Source organism: Elephas maximus, chromosome 5 (genome assembly GCF_024166365.1).
Source record: "Elephas maximus indicus isolate mEleMax1 chromosome 5, mEleMax1 primary haplotype, whole genome shotgun sequence".
NCBI classification, from domain to species: domain Eukaryota; kingdom Metazoa; phylum Chordata; class Mammalia; order Proboscidea; family Elephantidae; genus Elephas; species Elephas maximus.
In genome coordinates, this window is record NC_064823.1 from 26,252,550 (window position 1) to 26,268,462 (window position 15,913).

The 15,913-nt window shown below is 39.2% G+C and overlaps 1 protein-coding gene across 1 annotated transcript in view; it reads left to right on the plus strand.

Annotated features, from left to right (window-relative positions):
- TNIP3 (TNFAIP3 interacting protein 3) overlaps positions 1-15,913 on the plus strand; it is a 127,971-nt gene that overhangs the window by 74,484 nt on the left and 37,574 nt on the right. Inside the window, exons 4-6 of the mRNA XM_049885405.1 lie at positions 7,277-7,363; positions 12,573-12,653; positions 14,376-14,441. Of these exons, the coding sequence (XP_049741362.1) occupies positions 7,277-7,363; positions 12,573-12,653; positions 14,376-14,441 (234 nt within the window). The remainder of the gene's footprint in view (positions 1-7,276; positions 7,364-12,572; positions 12,654-14,375; positions 14,442-15,913) is intronic.

Genomic DNA, 15,913 nt, shown 5'->3' on the forward strand with positions numbered 1-15,913 from the left:
TATATCTATTTTTATTGAAAAATATTTTCATGCAGTATGTAGAACTCCACATGAATTTTCATTTTTGAGATCCATTTCAAAATTCTGAAATCCACACTTCAATAATAATAGCTCCCTTTTAGCTATGCCAGGTATTTTACAAGTTTATCTGATTCAATCCTCACAACTGTTGTAAGACAATTATGGGTGAGTCTCTCGAGTTTCTGCACATCTTGTGAACAAAGATTGACAGCTTTTATCTTGTCCTATCTTTTCATGCATGATTGTGCATGGAAGATAGAAACAGTGTCTTCCAGAGCAAGAGGGTGGGTTTGTTTGCTGGTCAGTATAATAAAGAGAATATTTTCCTCCAGGGCGAATGACAGGCAGGTTTTCTTTCCTCCCACTGTAAAAGATTTGGGTTTTCTAAGCTTGGGATATCTTGGTGTCTTAGCCATCTAGGGCTGCTATAACAGAAATACCACAAGTGGATGGCTTTAACAAAGGGAAATTCATTCTCTCACAGTCTAGTAGGCTATAAGTCCAATTCAGTTTGCCGGCTCTAGAGGAAGGCTTTCTCTCTGTCAGCTCTGGAGGAAGGTCCTCACCATCAGTCTTCCTTTGGTCTGGGAGCATCTCAGCACAGGAACCTCAGGTCCAAAGGACGCGCTCTGCTCCCGGCACTGCTTTCTTGGTGGTATGAGCTTCCCAACTCTTTGCTTGCTTCCCTTTCCTTTTATCTTTTCAGAGATAAAAGGTGGTGCAGGCCACACACCAGGGAAACTGCCTTTACATTGGATCAGCGAAGTGACCTGAATAAGGGTGGTGTTACAATCCTACCCTAATCCTCTTAACATAAATTTACAATCACAAAATGGAGGACAACCACACAATACTGGGAATCATGGCCTAACCAAGTTGATACACACATTTTGCGCGCGGCTTAATTCAGTCCATAACATTTGGCTTGACACAAGTCTCCTCTACGCACAACATTCACCTGGGCCTCTCTGCATCACCCCTGAAATGGAGGAACCAACACAAACGTGATGCTAATACCTCCAGCTATGCTGTGAATAATAGAGTCTCTTGTCTCTGACCCAAGAATATCATGCCTTCTGCCAGCATCCTGTGGCAGGCTAACTTGTTAGTATGCAAGTAGAAGTACAATCTCAGATCCTTCACAGTTCTTGACAACAACCACCTGGGGGTTGGCTAATATCTCTATTTTATATACACAGAAGCTGAGGTCTTCAGGATAACACTGAGAGAAGATGAATGAGTCAAAATTTAGACTTAGGTGTCTCTGCGACCAAAGGCCATGTTTGGTTCACCATGATACCTGCTCAAGAAAAATATGAGGCAGTTGCAGAAAGACCACTGACAAACAGCTGAAGCATTAAGGTGTCCATGCACTGATATTTTTAGGATCTATTATTTCTTAAAATGTATTGTAAATCACAGACTCATCTCAGTATCTAATGAAAGATACAGACCTTACTACACAGAACTACATATATCTTTTTTTATTCATTCAACACATATTTATTGTCAAAAACCAAACCCATTGCCGTCGAGTCGATTTTGACTCATAGCCACCTTATAGGACAGAGTAGAACTGCCCTGTAGGATTTCCAAGGCTGTAAGTCTTTACAGAAGCAGACTGTCACATCTCCCTCTGCAAAGCAGCTGGTGAATTCAAACCATTGATCTTTTGGTTAGCAGCCGCTGACCTTCTGATTAGCAGCCCAGTGCTTAACCACTATGCCATCAGGGCTCGTTATCTATCATGTACTAGGCACTATTTCAGGCTCAGAAAACATGGGATAAATACAAGAAACAAAAATTTCTATCATGGAGTTTACACTCTAATAGTAGGAGACAAAGGAGCCCTGGCGCTGCAAGGGTTAAGCACTCATCTGCTAACCAAAAGGTCGGTGGTTTGAACCCACCCAGCAGCCCCACAGGAGAAAACACCTACTGATCTACTCCTATAAAGGTTACAGTCTAGGGAACTCGGAGGGGCAGTTATTCTCTGTCATATAGGGTCACTATGAGTCAGAGTCAACTCGATGGCACACAACAATAGCAGTGGGAGAAAAACAGTGAATGAATAAACTAGAAAATATGTACTGTATCATAAATAGTGCTATGGAAAAAATTAAGCAGATCAGGTGGATACAAAATGCTGGAGTGAGGAGCAATTTTAAATAGAGAGGCAGGTAAGGCTTCAATAAACAGATGATACTCGAGCAATCACCTACTGAAGGTGAGGAGATGAGCCATGCGGACATCTGGGGGAAAGAGAGTTCTAGGCAGAGGGAACAGAGAGTGTGCTTAACATGTTCCAGCAACAGCAGAACGCAGAGACTTGGAGCAGAGTGAGCAAATGGCAGGATACTGGGAAGAGTTTCAAGAAGCAGCCGAGCAGATTGTGTGCGACTTTGTCGACCACTGTAAGGAGTTCTGCTTTCACTCTGAGTGAGATGGGAAGCCATTGAAAAGTTTTGTGCAGAGGAATGACAAGAAATAACACACTTTAAAAGGCTTACAATGGCTATTGTGTCAAGAATAGATTGAGGAGTGGGGACAAGAGTGGAAGCAGGGAGTCCACTAGGAGGTTCTTGTAATAAACCAGGTGAGAGTTGATGGTGGCTTGGTGTCAGTTCACATGTCTTGCCCAAGGCCACATAACTTGTAAGTGATGAAGCAGGGACTTAACACCACAGCCAGATCTCAGCCACTGCTGACAAGCTCGTTTAAAAATTTCACGTGACAGTAAAAGCCCACATTTCAAAAAAGTCATAAATAAGCATGTTTATTTCTCCTCGCCATTCTCTCATTAAACTGGAAGTCTATATCATCTGGTGGCAATGTGCTGCTCTACTTTCTGGATATATTTTGTAAGTGCCTCCAAAACATCCTGATGACTTGGATGCAGGCTATGGGAAAAAGAGGAGTCAAGGAAGACTCCAAAATTTTTCATCTGGAGAATGAAATTTTCTGTCAATTGTAGTAGAGGAGACAAGCTTTGTGGGAAAATAGGCTTTAGACAAGTGAAGAAGGAGCTGTGTATTAGCCACCCAAGTAGAGACCATAAGTAGGCAGTTCATATTGAAGTCTGGAGTTCAGGAGGGTAGTACATTCTGAGTACCCCAGCGAACTGATTGTTAAATATTTTGAATATTGGTAATATCTACTAACTGGTAGATACATAATCCTGTTTGATACATAGTACAAATCTCCATGTTTAATTTTAATAAAAAGCCACTTTAATCACATGATTCCTTTGTTCAAGGGCCTTAATGCAACCAGGTCCAAATTTCCTAATCTGAAGTTTGAAGTGTTTTACAATTTGATCCCAATCAACTTGAGATATGCCACAAGAGCCCTATTCTCCTTAAACTGGGCTTGTTAGACTCCATCTCTGCTCTGTTTTTCAAGTGGCTCCCTTTATAGCAATATATCACACCTTTCTCCATCTATCAAAATCTTATCCAGCTTTCAAAACCCAGTGGAAATTCCAACTCCTTCCATAGCTGTTGAAGTTGAGAATGAGCTCTCTCCTCTGAGTTCTTACAGCCATTATTATCCCCACCACTTATTTATGGCTTTCATTCACTGATCCAGCTATATATATATATGTACGCCAAAAAAAAACCCCAAACCCAGTGCTGTCGAGTCGATTCCAACTCATAGCGACCCTATAGGACAGAGTAGAACTGCCCCATTGAGTTTCCAAGGAGTGCCTGGTGGATTAGAACTGCTGACCCTTTGGTTAGCAGCTGTAACACTTAACCACTATGCCAACAGGGTTTCCATATATATGTGTAGATACATAAATTTCATATATATCAAATTTTATTGGAACCTGGGACCTTTGTTGATGTTCCTTTGGAATTCACTCAATGCCTTTCACATAGTAAGTGATCCCTAACTATTTGTTGATTGATTACCCTGCCTCCAGGTCACATTGTTGTTGCATAAATAATTTGATTGATGGCCTTATATTTAAGGTCATATTATTATTATCTAAGCTCTTATATGCATGACCACATAGCAACTGTAGGAGGAAGACACTGTTACCATTCCCGTTTTACGACTGAGGAAGTTGAGCCTCGGAGAGCTTAAGCCTCTTGCCCAAAGTCCCAAGCAGTGAATGGTGGAGCTGAAATACGAATCCAGATGATATAACCCCAGAGCCTGATCTTTTAGTTCCCGTTAGATACTCTGTCTCCTATACAATAGCTCATTCACTTAAAAATTCATGCTAAGTGATTCAGGAAGCAAAGAGGGTTTTTCAACCTTCATTCTAAGAAGGTCATTGAAGAAAAGTTTCCTTTATTTCGCCTGCCAAAGAGTGCCTCTGAGCATTTGTACAAATGTGATGCTCTCCTCTTGGACTAGAGATTTATTGTCAATTCTAAGGGTGTTTTGTTGTTGTTGTTGTTCCTTTCCTTAACCATATTTCTCTTTGTTCATTTTTCCTTCTATGTGATATTTTACTCACTTAAGAAAAGAAGACTCCTCGAAATAGCCTGGGAAACATGGAGTGACACCTCTGCTTCTCTGAAAGTTATTTCGGCTAGTATGACTTAGGAAACAAAGCTTGAGTAAAAGCCAGACACTTAAAGGGGCTAACACATGTGGGCGGGGCAGGGGTGAGGGGAACAGGGCACAGGTGACAGAAAGTGTCCTAGGATTGGCCTACTGCAGCTTCCAGTGTTCTCAAAGCAAATGTGAGTTTCTCCAGAAGAGTTATTGTTTATTCATAAATCACCACACAGCTCTCTGGAGTGAACAGAGAATCTGTTGTTAAGCTGCATAGTGAAAGAGACAAGGGATTGTGACGAAATAGGCAAAGGTATAGGGTTTCTGGTGAATAGAAGGTTTCACACCTGGCGATGTGTGTGCATTAGGATATCTTTATAGGGAGACAAAAGAAGCAGTGCCAAGGGTAGCATTTCCTGGCAAGAACATATTCTCTCAAACCACTTCCCTAGCTCCTTGTTACACATCCATCGAGTCATTATTACCAAATGCACAGATAAGGCTGAGGGGAACCTTACACGATCAAGATTCCTTTCTACTGGAAGGAAAATATTTTTCCATTAGAGTTTTTGTTTTTTGCTTTTTTCTGATGGGAAAATTTTGGCGTTAATAGCGTCAGTCTCCAGGAAATCTCGGCTTATATACCCCAAAGTCAGATGATACGTGAGTCATAACTTTTGCGTTCAGAACTCTGTATGAACAATTGGATACCCGCCTGTGTTTTTGGACATCATTTTAAGGAAACATCAGTGTCAACACCTTTTCACTTAAACCTACCTCAAAACAGACAAATAAACCAAAAAGTAAAAAGCACAATAACTAGCAAAATGTCTATAAATTTGGTGTGAACTTTAATTATATGGATATTCAATAATTTATTCATTCAACAAAGTTTGTGGAGCACCTGCTGTCTGCCATACCGCGGATACAGAGATAAACATTTGAGCATGTAAATAGATTATTGTAATGGTTTATGAGGAGTCCCTGGATGGTGCAAACAATTAACACACTTGGCTGTTAACCAAAAGTTTGGCAGTTTGAGTCCCTCCTAAGGTGCCTTGGAAGAAAATTCCGGCAATCCACTTCCAAAATATCAGCCACTGAAAACCATATGGAACACTGTTCTACTCTGGCATACGAGCCGTCACCATAAGTAAGAATCCACTAGACAGCAATTGGTTTTAATGGTAGAGAAGGTCAAGGTAAGGTGAAAGGACAGGAAAGGCACTGATTAGGTTTTTCAGGTCACCAGGCAGGAGGGAGGGTGAAGAGAGAGGGGACAGTTCAGGCTGAGATCACAACATATACAAGGGCTTAGATAAGTACAACAGAATGACTCACTTCAGGAAATGGAGGTAATTCAGTATTCAGGGTGTGAGTTAAGAGAATGGTGAGAGATATTAATAAGAAAAGGAAGGCTTGAAACTTGGACACCATTCATGTCCTTCTAAAGAGTTTGAATTTCAGGAGTTTAGGTTTTATCCTACATATATGTGGATAGCTCATAAACAATTTTAAAGAAAAATGTAAATAAAGTGATTGATTGCAAATTCCTCGTATTCAATTTCAGCAAAGACACATCCTTCCTTTTTTTTTTTTTTTTTTTTTTGCTCTGTCCTCTTTTGCTCCCTATCCTCCAAATCCACAATAAGGTTTTCTGTTTCATTGGGGTCTATTTGTGTATCTCAAAACCTCTGCCATTTTGTTCAGCTGCAGAATTCTCTCCTTCTATGTGAGAGACCCAGGTTCGATTCCCAGCCAGTTCATCTCAAATGCAGCCACCACCCTTCACTCAGTGAGGCTTCGCATGTTGCTCTGAGGCTTAACAGGTTTCAGCAGTGCTTCCAGTCTACAACAGACTAGGAAGAAAGGCCTGGTGGCCTACTTCTGAAAATCAGCCAATGAAAACCTATAGATCACGAAAGTCCTATCCCTATTTGATGGCAGCTAGTTTTTTTTCTTAGTAACACCAGTGCTCCATTACCTCAAGGTCCCGTTCAATGACCAAAGTCGGTTAATTCAAGCTGTTAGTGGAAAAAAAGACTTAACTCCGGAGGAGAAGTGGAGAAAATCTAGACTTGACCTCTCCACTTTTAAACTTGGGAAACCCCTTTCTGCCAATATGGAAGATCAGCATTGCAAACAATGCCCTCCTCCTTTTTTTTTTTTGTAATGAATTATTTTCTTTTTTATTTCCATAAGAATTAGTAGCACTGAAAAAATTATATATGACTCATTAAGTTCTTCGCAACTAAGGTCACAGAAGGCATTGCCAGAAAATCACGCCTTTAGGAAGGCAAGTAACCGAGCTATCAAAAAGTCAACTGTTACCTAATTGCTCTGGGAAATACAGTGAAGTTATGGCAGTGAGGAAAGACTTGGTTTGCCCAGGCTTTCTGCAGCAACTTCTTCATCCAGTGGGAGAAACTGCCAGTAAAGGAAGAATGACAATTTACATACCATAGCAAGGCTAATCTGCCCCGTGTCTTAGTCACAGCCTGCCTACTTGAGACATCCTGGGAAATCCCTTTCTCGAAGAGAAGAAAAGTTAAAATTGCAGTTGCTGTGTTTATGATCTAATTCTGTGCAGTTCACATAGTCACTTCTGTTCATTTTTAATGAAAAATTACGCTGTTATTTTCTACCATGAGTTAACCTTTTTTTTTTTTTTTTTAAATTTTGTATATTTGGTCTCACCCTAAAGGATATCATAAAAGACATTTTTTTTTTTTTTCTGCTTTCCAAGACTCCAGAAAAAACAGCTTCCCTGGCACATTTTGTACAAGGCACAACTAGAATGAGTGGCACAGAAAGTTCTACGGAGCATGCAGAGGTAAGAACATGTTTCTAGAGGATGAATTGACCATCTCTAGCATGGATAGCACTTTTAAGCATGGATAGCACTTCTAGTAGTTAATTATGAAACAGTGACAGTAGAAAATGACTAATTTGCTTTCTTTAGCTAACAGCTGCTCCGTATTTTTGACAAATGCTACTTAACGAAGAAGTATCTGGGCGATCATTACATTTCTTTTAACATCTCTGCACAACTTCTTTTATAAAATGAGAGCATAAATCCTCTCTAAATTCCTTTCAGTTCCCAAATTCTGTGAGTTCCGTATTTTTCTTTTGATTTTAAAGGAATTTGGTAAAGTATAAAACTTTAAAAATACTGTATAGAGGTGTTTAGAAATAAAACATGTTAGAGCAATTGAATATCTATAGTAAAATATTTACACATACAAAATTAATACCACAGGTTTTGTTCAGTTACTACCTCGCAGTAGGTTAGGGAGAGACTAGATACTTTTTGATTGATTGAATTAATGAGTAAATGAATGAATGAAAATGCTTTCTTAAAGCCTCTTAGAGATGACTGAGGTATAGTGGGAAAGTAAATAAAACTTATTTGTTCAATTAAGTATTTCATTTAGTAATGCCAGGACTTGAATACCTTGAAAGTTGTTATAGATGATATGGTAAATGAGAAAAAAAAAAAAAAAAAAGCCTAGATACTTTTTACATGGATTATACTTTTTAGAGAATAGTTGTTCTGTAACCAAGCCCATAGAACAAATGACTAAATATCTTTGTATTTATTGCAATTGTCAGATGTCTTAATTAGCAACTGGAAAGAAAAGCAAATATAAATGAAAAGTTCTCTCAAAACCTTTGTATCTGATTGATTTTGCTTCATTTTAAGATACATCTAAGACATATGAATCATTCTACAGTGTTGAGTAATTTCCAGAGAAATCCCTGGTGATGTATTTATGGCTTACGAGCAATTCATATTCACTGTGCTTTCTATCCTTTTTCCTCTCACCTTTGAAACTTCGGTGTTTCAAAAATCAGTACTTCTACACTTGCAAATAGATTCTTTTCCAGGTTTAGAAACTAGTTTTTTCAGCAACTCTTAATTATAAAATAAAAACCTAGGGTCAAAATATTTTATCATTTTTTGAAGAAAATTAATGAAGGTAGAAAAGAAATGCACACAAATGTATACAAATGGTTGCCGGTCGTAGATTCTGCCTACTTCACAAAACAAATGGAGATTTTTTGATGGCTAAAAATGCATAGTCCCCCTGGCACGGGGGATCTTGACCTTTTAGTTGGAAATCATAATAACCTGGGAAATTGGTTTAAGGTAGAGGTGTTCTGGCTCCACCCTCAGCAATTCTGGTTCAGTGTTCCCAGCAAGCTCCTGAGCCAAGTGGTTAAGAGTTCGGCTGCTAACCAAAAAGGCTGGCAGTTCGAATCCACCAGTCATTCCTTGGGAATTCTGAGGGGCAGTTGTACTCTGTCATATAAGGTCTCTATAAGTCAGAATCGACTTGCCAGCAATGGGTTTGATTTTGGTTTAAGATGACTCTGATGCGCTCTTGTGGTGAGAACCACAGGTCTAGAATCCAGTCTCATTGCATCTTCTGCTTTGCTGGACTCAGGACGCACTAAGTAGTATTGGGTCACAGCGTTTTCCAAATCAAAGATGCCCAAAGTTTAGCCTGTTCTAATGCAGAATGGGTCCACTCTCTAGGAAGTCCACCCCCCGAAAAAAGGGAAAACCCAATTACAGGGTCCAGTATACTCATCACCTGGGCTTTGATGTCACTCTTGGCACTCAGCCAAACCATATTCATAAGCTCAGGACCAAATATAATCATCTGAATTTACTGACCCCATGGAGAAGTGTCTCTTTCTTCAAAGGTGGTCTTAATTATGCACTGGGATTAAATAGGAAGAACCTAAGAAAACTAAGCACTAACATCTATAAAAACCAAACCCATTGCCGTCGGGTCGATTCCGACTCATAGCGACCCTATAGAACAGAGTAGGACTGCCCCACAGAGTCTCCGAGGAGCGCCTGGTGGATTCGAACGGCAGACCTTTCGGTTAGCAGCCATAGCACTTAACCACTACACCACCCGGGTTTCCAGTAACATCTATAGAGATGTAAAATATCATCAAATCCTAGAAAAGTTGAGATATAAGTAGGGGAAAGATAGAAAAATACAGTTTTATAAATGACGTCTAATGAAAAAAGTCCTGAAATCCTATGATGATTGCAAAAGAGTTAGTTCCTGTAAAAGTTTCTGGCAAAGACCAGCATGTTTTGAAAATATTTCTTAATTGTTCAAGACTATCTTTAAGCAATACTGTGGTCAACAGTAACTATTGAGTCTGAAACTGAATAGCAGATGCAGGGACTACCATCATTACCCCGTTTATATTACTTATATGAAATTGAGGTGAGATGGTAACAAGAGTTGCAGTAGAGAAAACAGTCCTTTGCTTAAGTGAACTTTGCTGCTGGTGGACTTAGGCAGATGGGAAGCAGAGTTTGAAGAGCTTTTGTGCTTTTTTAAATGAACACACCCACTCCTAAAAAAAAAAGCTGCTTAACTTTTTTCATTATGCCAATGATTCATTATCAATCTAAATGTGTGGCCTAGTGGCTTAATCCAAAGGGCTGGTTAAAATTACACAGTGCTGGGTTGTATGGTAGTTCTATTTCTAACTGTTTAAGATAACGCCAGATAGATTTCCAAAGTGGTTGTACCATTTTACATTCCCACCAGCAGTGTATGAGAGTTCCAATCTCTCCGCAGCCTCTCCAACATTTATTATTTTGTGTTTTTTGGATTAATGCCAGCCTTGCTGGTGTGAGATGGAATCTCATCGTAGTTTTAATTTGCATTTCTCTAATGGCTAATGATCGAGAGCATTTTCTCATGTATCTGTTGGCTGCCTGAATATCTTCTTTAGAGAAATGTGTGTTCATATCCTTTGCCCACTTCTTGATTGGGTTGTTTGTCTTTTTGTGGTTGAGTTTTGACAGAATCATGTAGATTTTAGAGATCAGGCGCTGGTCGGAGATGTCATAGCTGAAAATTCTTTCCCAATCTGTAGGTGGTCTTTTTACTCTTTTGGTGAAGACTTTAGATGAGCATAGGTGTTTGATTTTTAGGAGCTCCCAGTTATCGGGTTTCTCTTCATCATTTTTGGTAATGTTTTGTATTCTGTTTATACCTTGTATTAGGGCTCCTAGGGTTGTCCCAATTTTTTCTTCCATGATCTACCATACAACCCAGAAATCCCACTCCTCGGAATATACCCTAGAGATACAAGAGCCTTCATACAAACAGATATATGCACACCCATGTTTATTGCAGCTCTGTTTACAATAGCAAAAAGTTGGAAGCAACCAAGGTGTCCATCAACGGATGAATGGGTAAATAAATTGTGGTATATTCACACAATGGAATACTACGCATCGATAAAGAACAGTGACGAATCTCTGAAACATTTCATAACATGGAGGAACCTGGAAGGCATTATGCTGAGCGAAATGAGTCAGAGGCAAAAGGACAAATACTGTATAAGACCACTATTATAAGATCTTGAGAAATAGTAAACCTGAGAAGAACACATACTTTTGTGGTTACGAGGGGGGGAGGGAGGGAGGGTGGGAGAGGGTTTTTTTATTGATTAATCAGTAGATAAGAACTGCTTTAGGTGAAGGGAAAGACAACACTCAATACATGGAAGGTCAGCTCAATTGGACTGGACCAAAAGCAAAGAAGTTTCCGGGATAAAATGAATGCTTCAAAGCTCAGCGGAGCAAGCGCGGGGGTCTGGGGAACATGGTTTGCGGGGACTTCTAAGTCAATTGGCAAAATAATTCTATTATGAAATCATTCTGCATCCCACTTTGAAATGTGGCGTCTGGGGTCTTAAATGCTAACAAGCAGCCATCTAAGATGCAGCAATTGGTCTCAACCCACCTGGAGCAAAGGAAAATGAAGAACACCAAGCCCACATGACAACTAAGAGCCCAAGAGACAGAAAGGGCCACATGAACCAGAGACCTACATCATCCTGAGACCAGAAGAACTAGTTGGTGCCCGGCCACAATCGATGACTGCCCTGACAGGGAGCTCAGCAGAGGACCCCTGAGGGAGCAGGAGAGCAGTGGGATGCAGACCCCAAATTCTCATAAGAAGACCAAACTTAATGGTCTGACTGAGACTGGAGGAATCCCGGCGGTCATGCTCTCCAGACCTTCTGTTGACACAGGACAGGAACCATCCCTGAAGACAACACATCAGACATGAAAGGGACTGGTCAGCGGGTGGGAGAGAGACGCTGATGAAGAGTGAGCTAATTATATCAGGTGTACACTTGAGATTGTGTTGGCAACTCTTGTCTGGAGGGGGGATGGGAGGATAGAGAGAGAGGGAAGCCGGCAAAATTGTCAAGAAAGGAGAGACTGAAAGGGCTGACTCAAGACGGGGAGAGTAAGTGGGAGTAGGGAGTGAGATGTATGTAAACTTATATGTGACAGACTGATTGGATTTGTAAACGTTCACTTGAAGCTTAATAAAAGTTATTATAAAAAAAAAAAAAAAAAATTACACAGTGCTGGATAAATCTCCACCCACCTTTATAACTGTACGGTGTCATGGTCTTTAAGGTAGTCAATTAATTGTAACTTTAGAATCACTTTGCCCCATTTTAGGTGCTATGTGTTCTTTTTTTGTATCTCTGGTTCGGTCACTCCCCTGACTTTCCCCAGGGCTGCTATTCAGAATCTTACTGGCAATATGGGCACATCTACAAAAAATGACTTTCTCGAAATGCTTACTACGTAGATAGAGAAAATGTATCCATGAAACATACCTGACTTCTGTAAGATATTATACTGTGGAATGTCTTTTTTTTTTTTTTTTTTTAAAGACTTGAAATTCAAATCCGTGAAGTTCTAATTTCTGGGCCTAGTATAAAGAGAAATTTATAATTTGTTCAAGAATTATTTTGGAAATTAATTCATACACGGGAGTCTAAAATATAAAACTGATTTGTCAACAGGTTTCTATGAAAGATTTATGGTGTGAGGATTGATACTGCTAGAATAGGATATTTTTATAAAACACAACATTAGATTGGATCAAATGCACGGGGTTTGTGAACAGCTGTATTTCTTCTGTTTCTTTGGGGAACTATTTTGTTTCAGTGTTCTTTTTTTTCTTTTTTTTAAGTGTGTTCAATCATCAAGAAGAAAGAACTTGACAAATTCTCTTGAACATAAGATAAGGTGCTTGGAAAAGCAGAGAAAAGAGGTAATTTAGTTGAAGCCACATGTGTCATGGTTAATGCTGAGAATAAAATAGAGAATGCGTTACCTAGTGTCTTTATTTTTGTTATTGGCTCACTACATTTATCTCCAGTGTCTACTGGATTGTATTTTCTTAAGGGTAAATGCTTTCTTCTCACTCACCTATCTGTCTCTCACTGGATCTTTCGGTGTCTGTGCAATGATAAATAAGACAATGTGATGAGTCCTGGTAATTATACTCCTAATTTCCTCAATACTTGGATGTTTCCTTCACATGGACCAAGCGAGTTTATGACCTGTACCCTTTATACCTGGCAACTTGACACACCTTGAAACTCAAACTGTCAAAGGTTTTAAAGTACAGTTGACTTAAGGCACGGCGCCTTCACGAGTTGTATGAACAAATGCGCAGGAGTTAAGAAGTACTATCATAAAAAATGTTTGTTTCTAAAGAATTATTTGGAGTATGATGGATATTACTCTAAATGAGCTGTGTTTTTCTGAGTGTAATGGATGTTAAAACCTCTTTACTCTTTTTTTAACAGGGGAATAGGTGAAAAGCATAACAATTGAAGCACTACATATGTTAGCCATTTTGTCATTCCTCTTCCAAACCATTCTATGTATTAACATCCTTCACGTTCTCTTCTACGGTATCTTTTACTCCTCTCTGATACTGCATAGAATATTGTGATCTGGAAAATTCCTGAACTATAGCACAGTAATGTTACTATAGTACAGAAATGTTAATCCCTAAAATTCCAACTCATCAAATATCTTCACATAATAGTATTGTATAGTCTTACACTAAATATTCATGTCTATTGTCCAGCTTAAGCATTACCTAGCTAACTACCACCCTGAATTAGGTATTTTGTTGTTTAATTAGAAACAAGTCCTGCTATTTTTTTTTTTAATCATCATGACTATCTTCTGGGTATTTTTCCAATATTGATAACTGCTTGAATTTTTCTTAATGTAGGAAGTTGCAAACTTCCACTATAAGAAAATTAAGACATAGGTCACAGTGTTTTTTTTTTTGTTTTTTTATATTTAGCACATAGTTTTAGCACCTCCAAATTGTTTGCAGCCTAAACTATTTCTGAATCTGGTCTTGGGACACAGCTATTATTCCGTGAGAATGTATACTTGCCGAATGGTTATACTATCCATCAGTGGAATATATACTACAAATCATGTGTTATTTTAAAAAACACATTATTGCAAAAGCACAAATATAAGCAAATGCTTATCAGTTAATGGAGTCTGGAATCTGTTAGTATAAATTCTGCTTTTAAAAGACTAGAAAAAATGTTTCATTATAATAATCAAGTAAGCACATAGAAAATTATGTGAGAATCTAGCCAAATTGCCCTTCCTACAGTAATAAATCTTACAGAAAACCAACAATACTTCAAAATTTTCACCAGATTCTGGCTGGATTAAACAAAGAAGGTGAAAATTCAGATAACTAAGGAAGTGAAAAGTTGCGGATAAACTGCTTAGGTGACTAGTTAAGGTATACCCAAGATTTAAATGTTTTTTTACATGTGACCCAGTTACAAAAAGGTAAGAGCATATCCAATTAAATCATCTCAGCCCAGCCAGATTTTGGCGGAAGAAGTCCTATCTTCACCCATGGTTTCCAAAAATAAGATTTTATTTTGACCAAATTGCCAGAGGAACATAAATCCTTTACTGATACACCAAAATTTAATAATTTCAGCTCCTGGAAGTTAACCAGCAATGGGATCACCAATTTAGAAGCATGAAAGAGTTATATGAAAGAAAGGTAAACATCTCTCTCTGTTTCAAACTTGCTTCTAATCAGTAATCCTGGTGGGGCCAAGTGTGTGGAGACTCATTGATTTCAGCTACTTGAGATCTGTGGGTAACCAACTGTTGAGAAACAAGAGCAGGGGGTGCTGTGTGCGTTATCTGCCTCTTGGTACTGAAGATTAATAGACAGCATCAGGGAAATGTCTTGAGCATGGCTAAAGAAAGGTGCTAAAAATAGCCTACAGCAATGGCTCAAGAGTCCCCTTGCACATTTTTCACGCCCTACAGAGATTTCCGGCCTCTGCTTTGTTGCTAGCAGCCACAAATATACAAGATTATATAAGAGGCGAGGGGTAGTTTAAATTTCATGCTGCCTTATCCAAAACTAGCTCTCCAGTTCTGTAAGTAGTTACAAAAGAAGAAGAAGAAAAACTCACTGCCGTTGAGTCGATTCCAACTCATAGCAACCCTATAGGACAAGCAGAACTGCCCACAGGGTTTCCAAGGCTGTAAATCTTTACGGATAGCATAAGCTATTTCCACAGACAAAGAAAAAAAAATTGGTAATAGTGAAAGTGTGAGGGAAAGTGGGGCATCCCCTCTTCTCTCGAAAGTGTGTTTGCTGAAGACGTTTTTGCTTCAGTGAGAAAAGACCTTTTTGGAGAAAATATTCCTTAATAGGTAAAAGACCATTTACTATTTTAAATCATTCTATCATCAAAGAGAGAAAGTAAATTCCCTTAAATCATTCAGATGCTTGACCACACGTGAGTAATATAGCCATGTTGCTCTCTTCTTCCCCATTTTGATGCCCAGAAGTATTAAATTTAGAAGGTGCAGGAGAATGTTCCCCCTACCAAGGCAACGATGGGCAGGCTGCCTTGTTTTATTCAGTTTGGGGCAGTTTAGGTCTCCGGATTTTAAAGGCTATGTTTGCAGAGAGAGTGTTCACATTGCCTTCCTGAATGGCTTGCAGGAGTGTGAAGATTCGGTATTAATAACAGGTTTAATTCCCATCACTGAAGAAATACTTGTCTCTAAGGCTTTTCTCACTGGCCTGTTGTCACTCTGACATCTAACGTTGCTTCTAGAATTAGGTCAAGTGCTGCAGGTTACTGAGGAGTTAAAGACCCTGTTTGTTTTTCTCCGGTGGAGACATATTCTATCTAGTCCCTCACTGCCGTTCCCAGCTCTTGCAAGGCACATCTTGAGACTTGTAGAGTGACAAGCCTAGAAGTCCTTCTGTCTAAGGACGAAAAAAAAAAAAAAAAAAGGACTAAGTATTTATTCCCGCAGAAGTGGTGTGCTTTGAATAAAGGAGGGAAGAATAGGGCTCTGTTTTGGTGCAAGGTGTTTGCTTTTCCTCCAGTCCACAAAGCTCCGTTTTAAATGCAAATATCCTGATATATGTGGGAAGGAAAGCCTGTCCTTGGGAACATCCAGAAATGGGGCTTTTCTGTCCCCAAGTGGATAGGCTGGGAATAA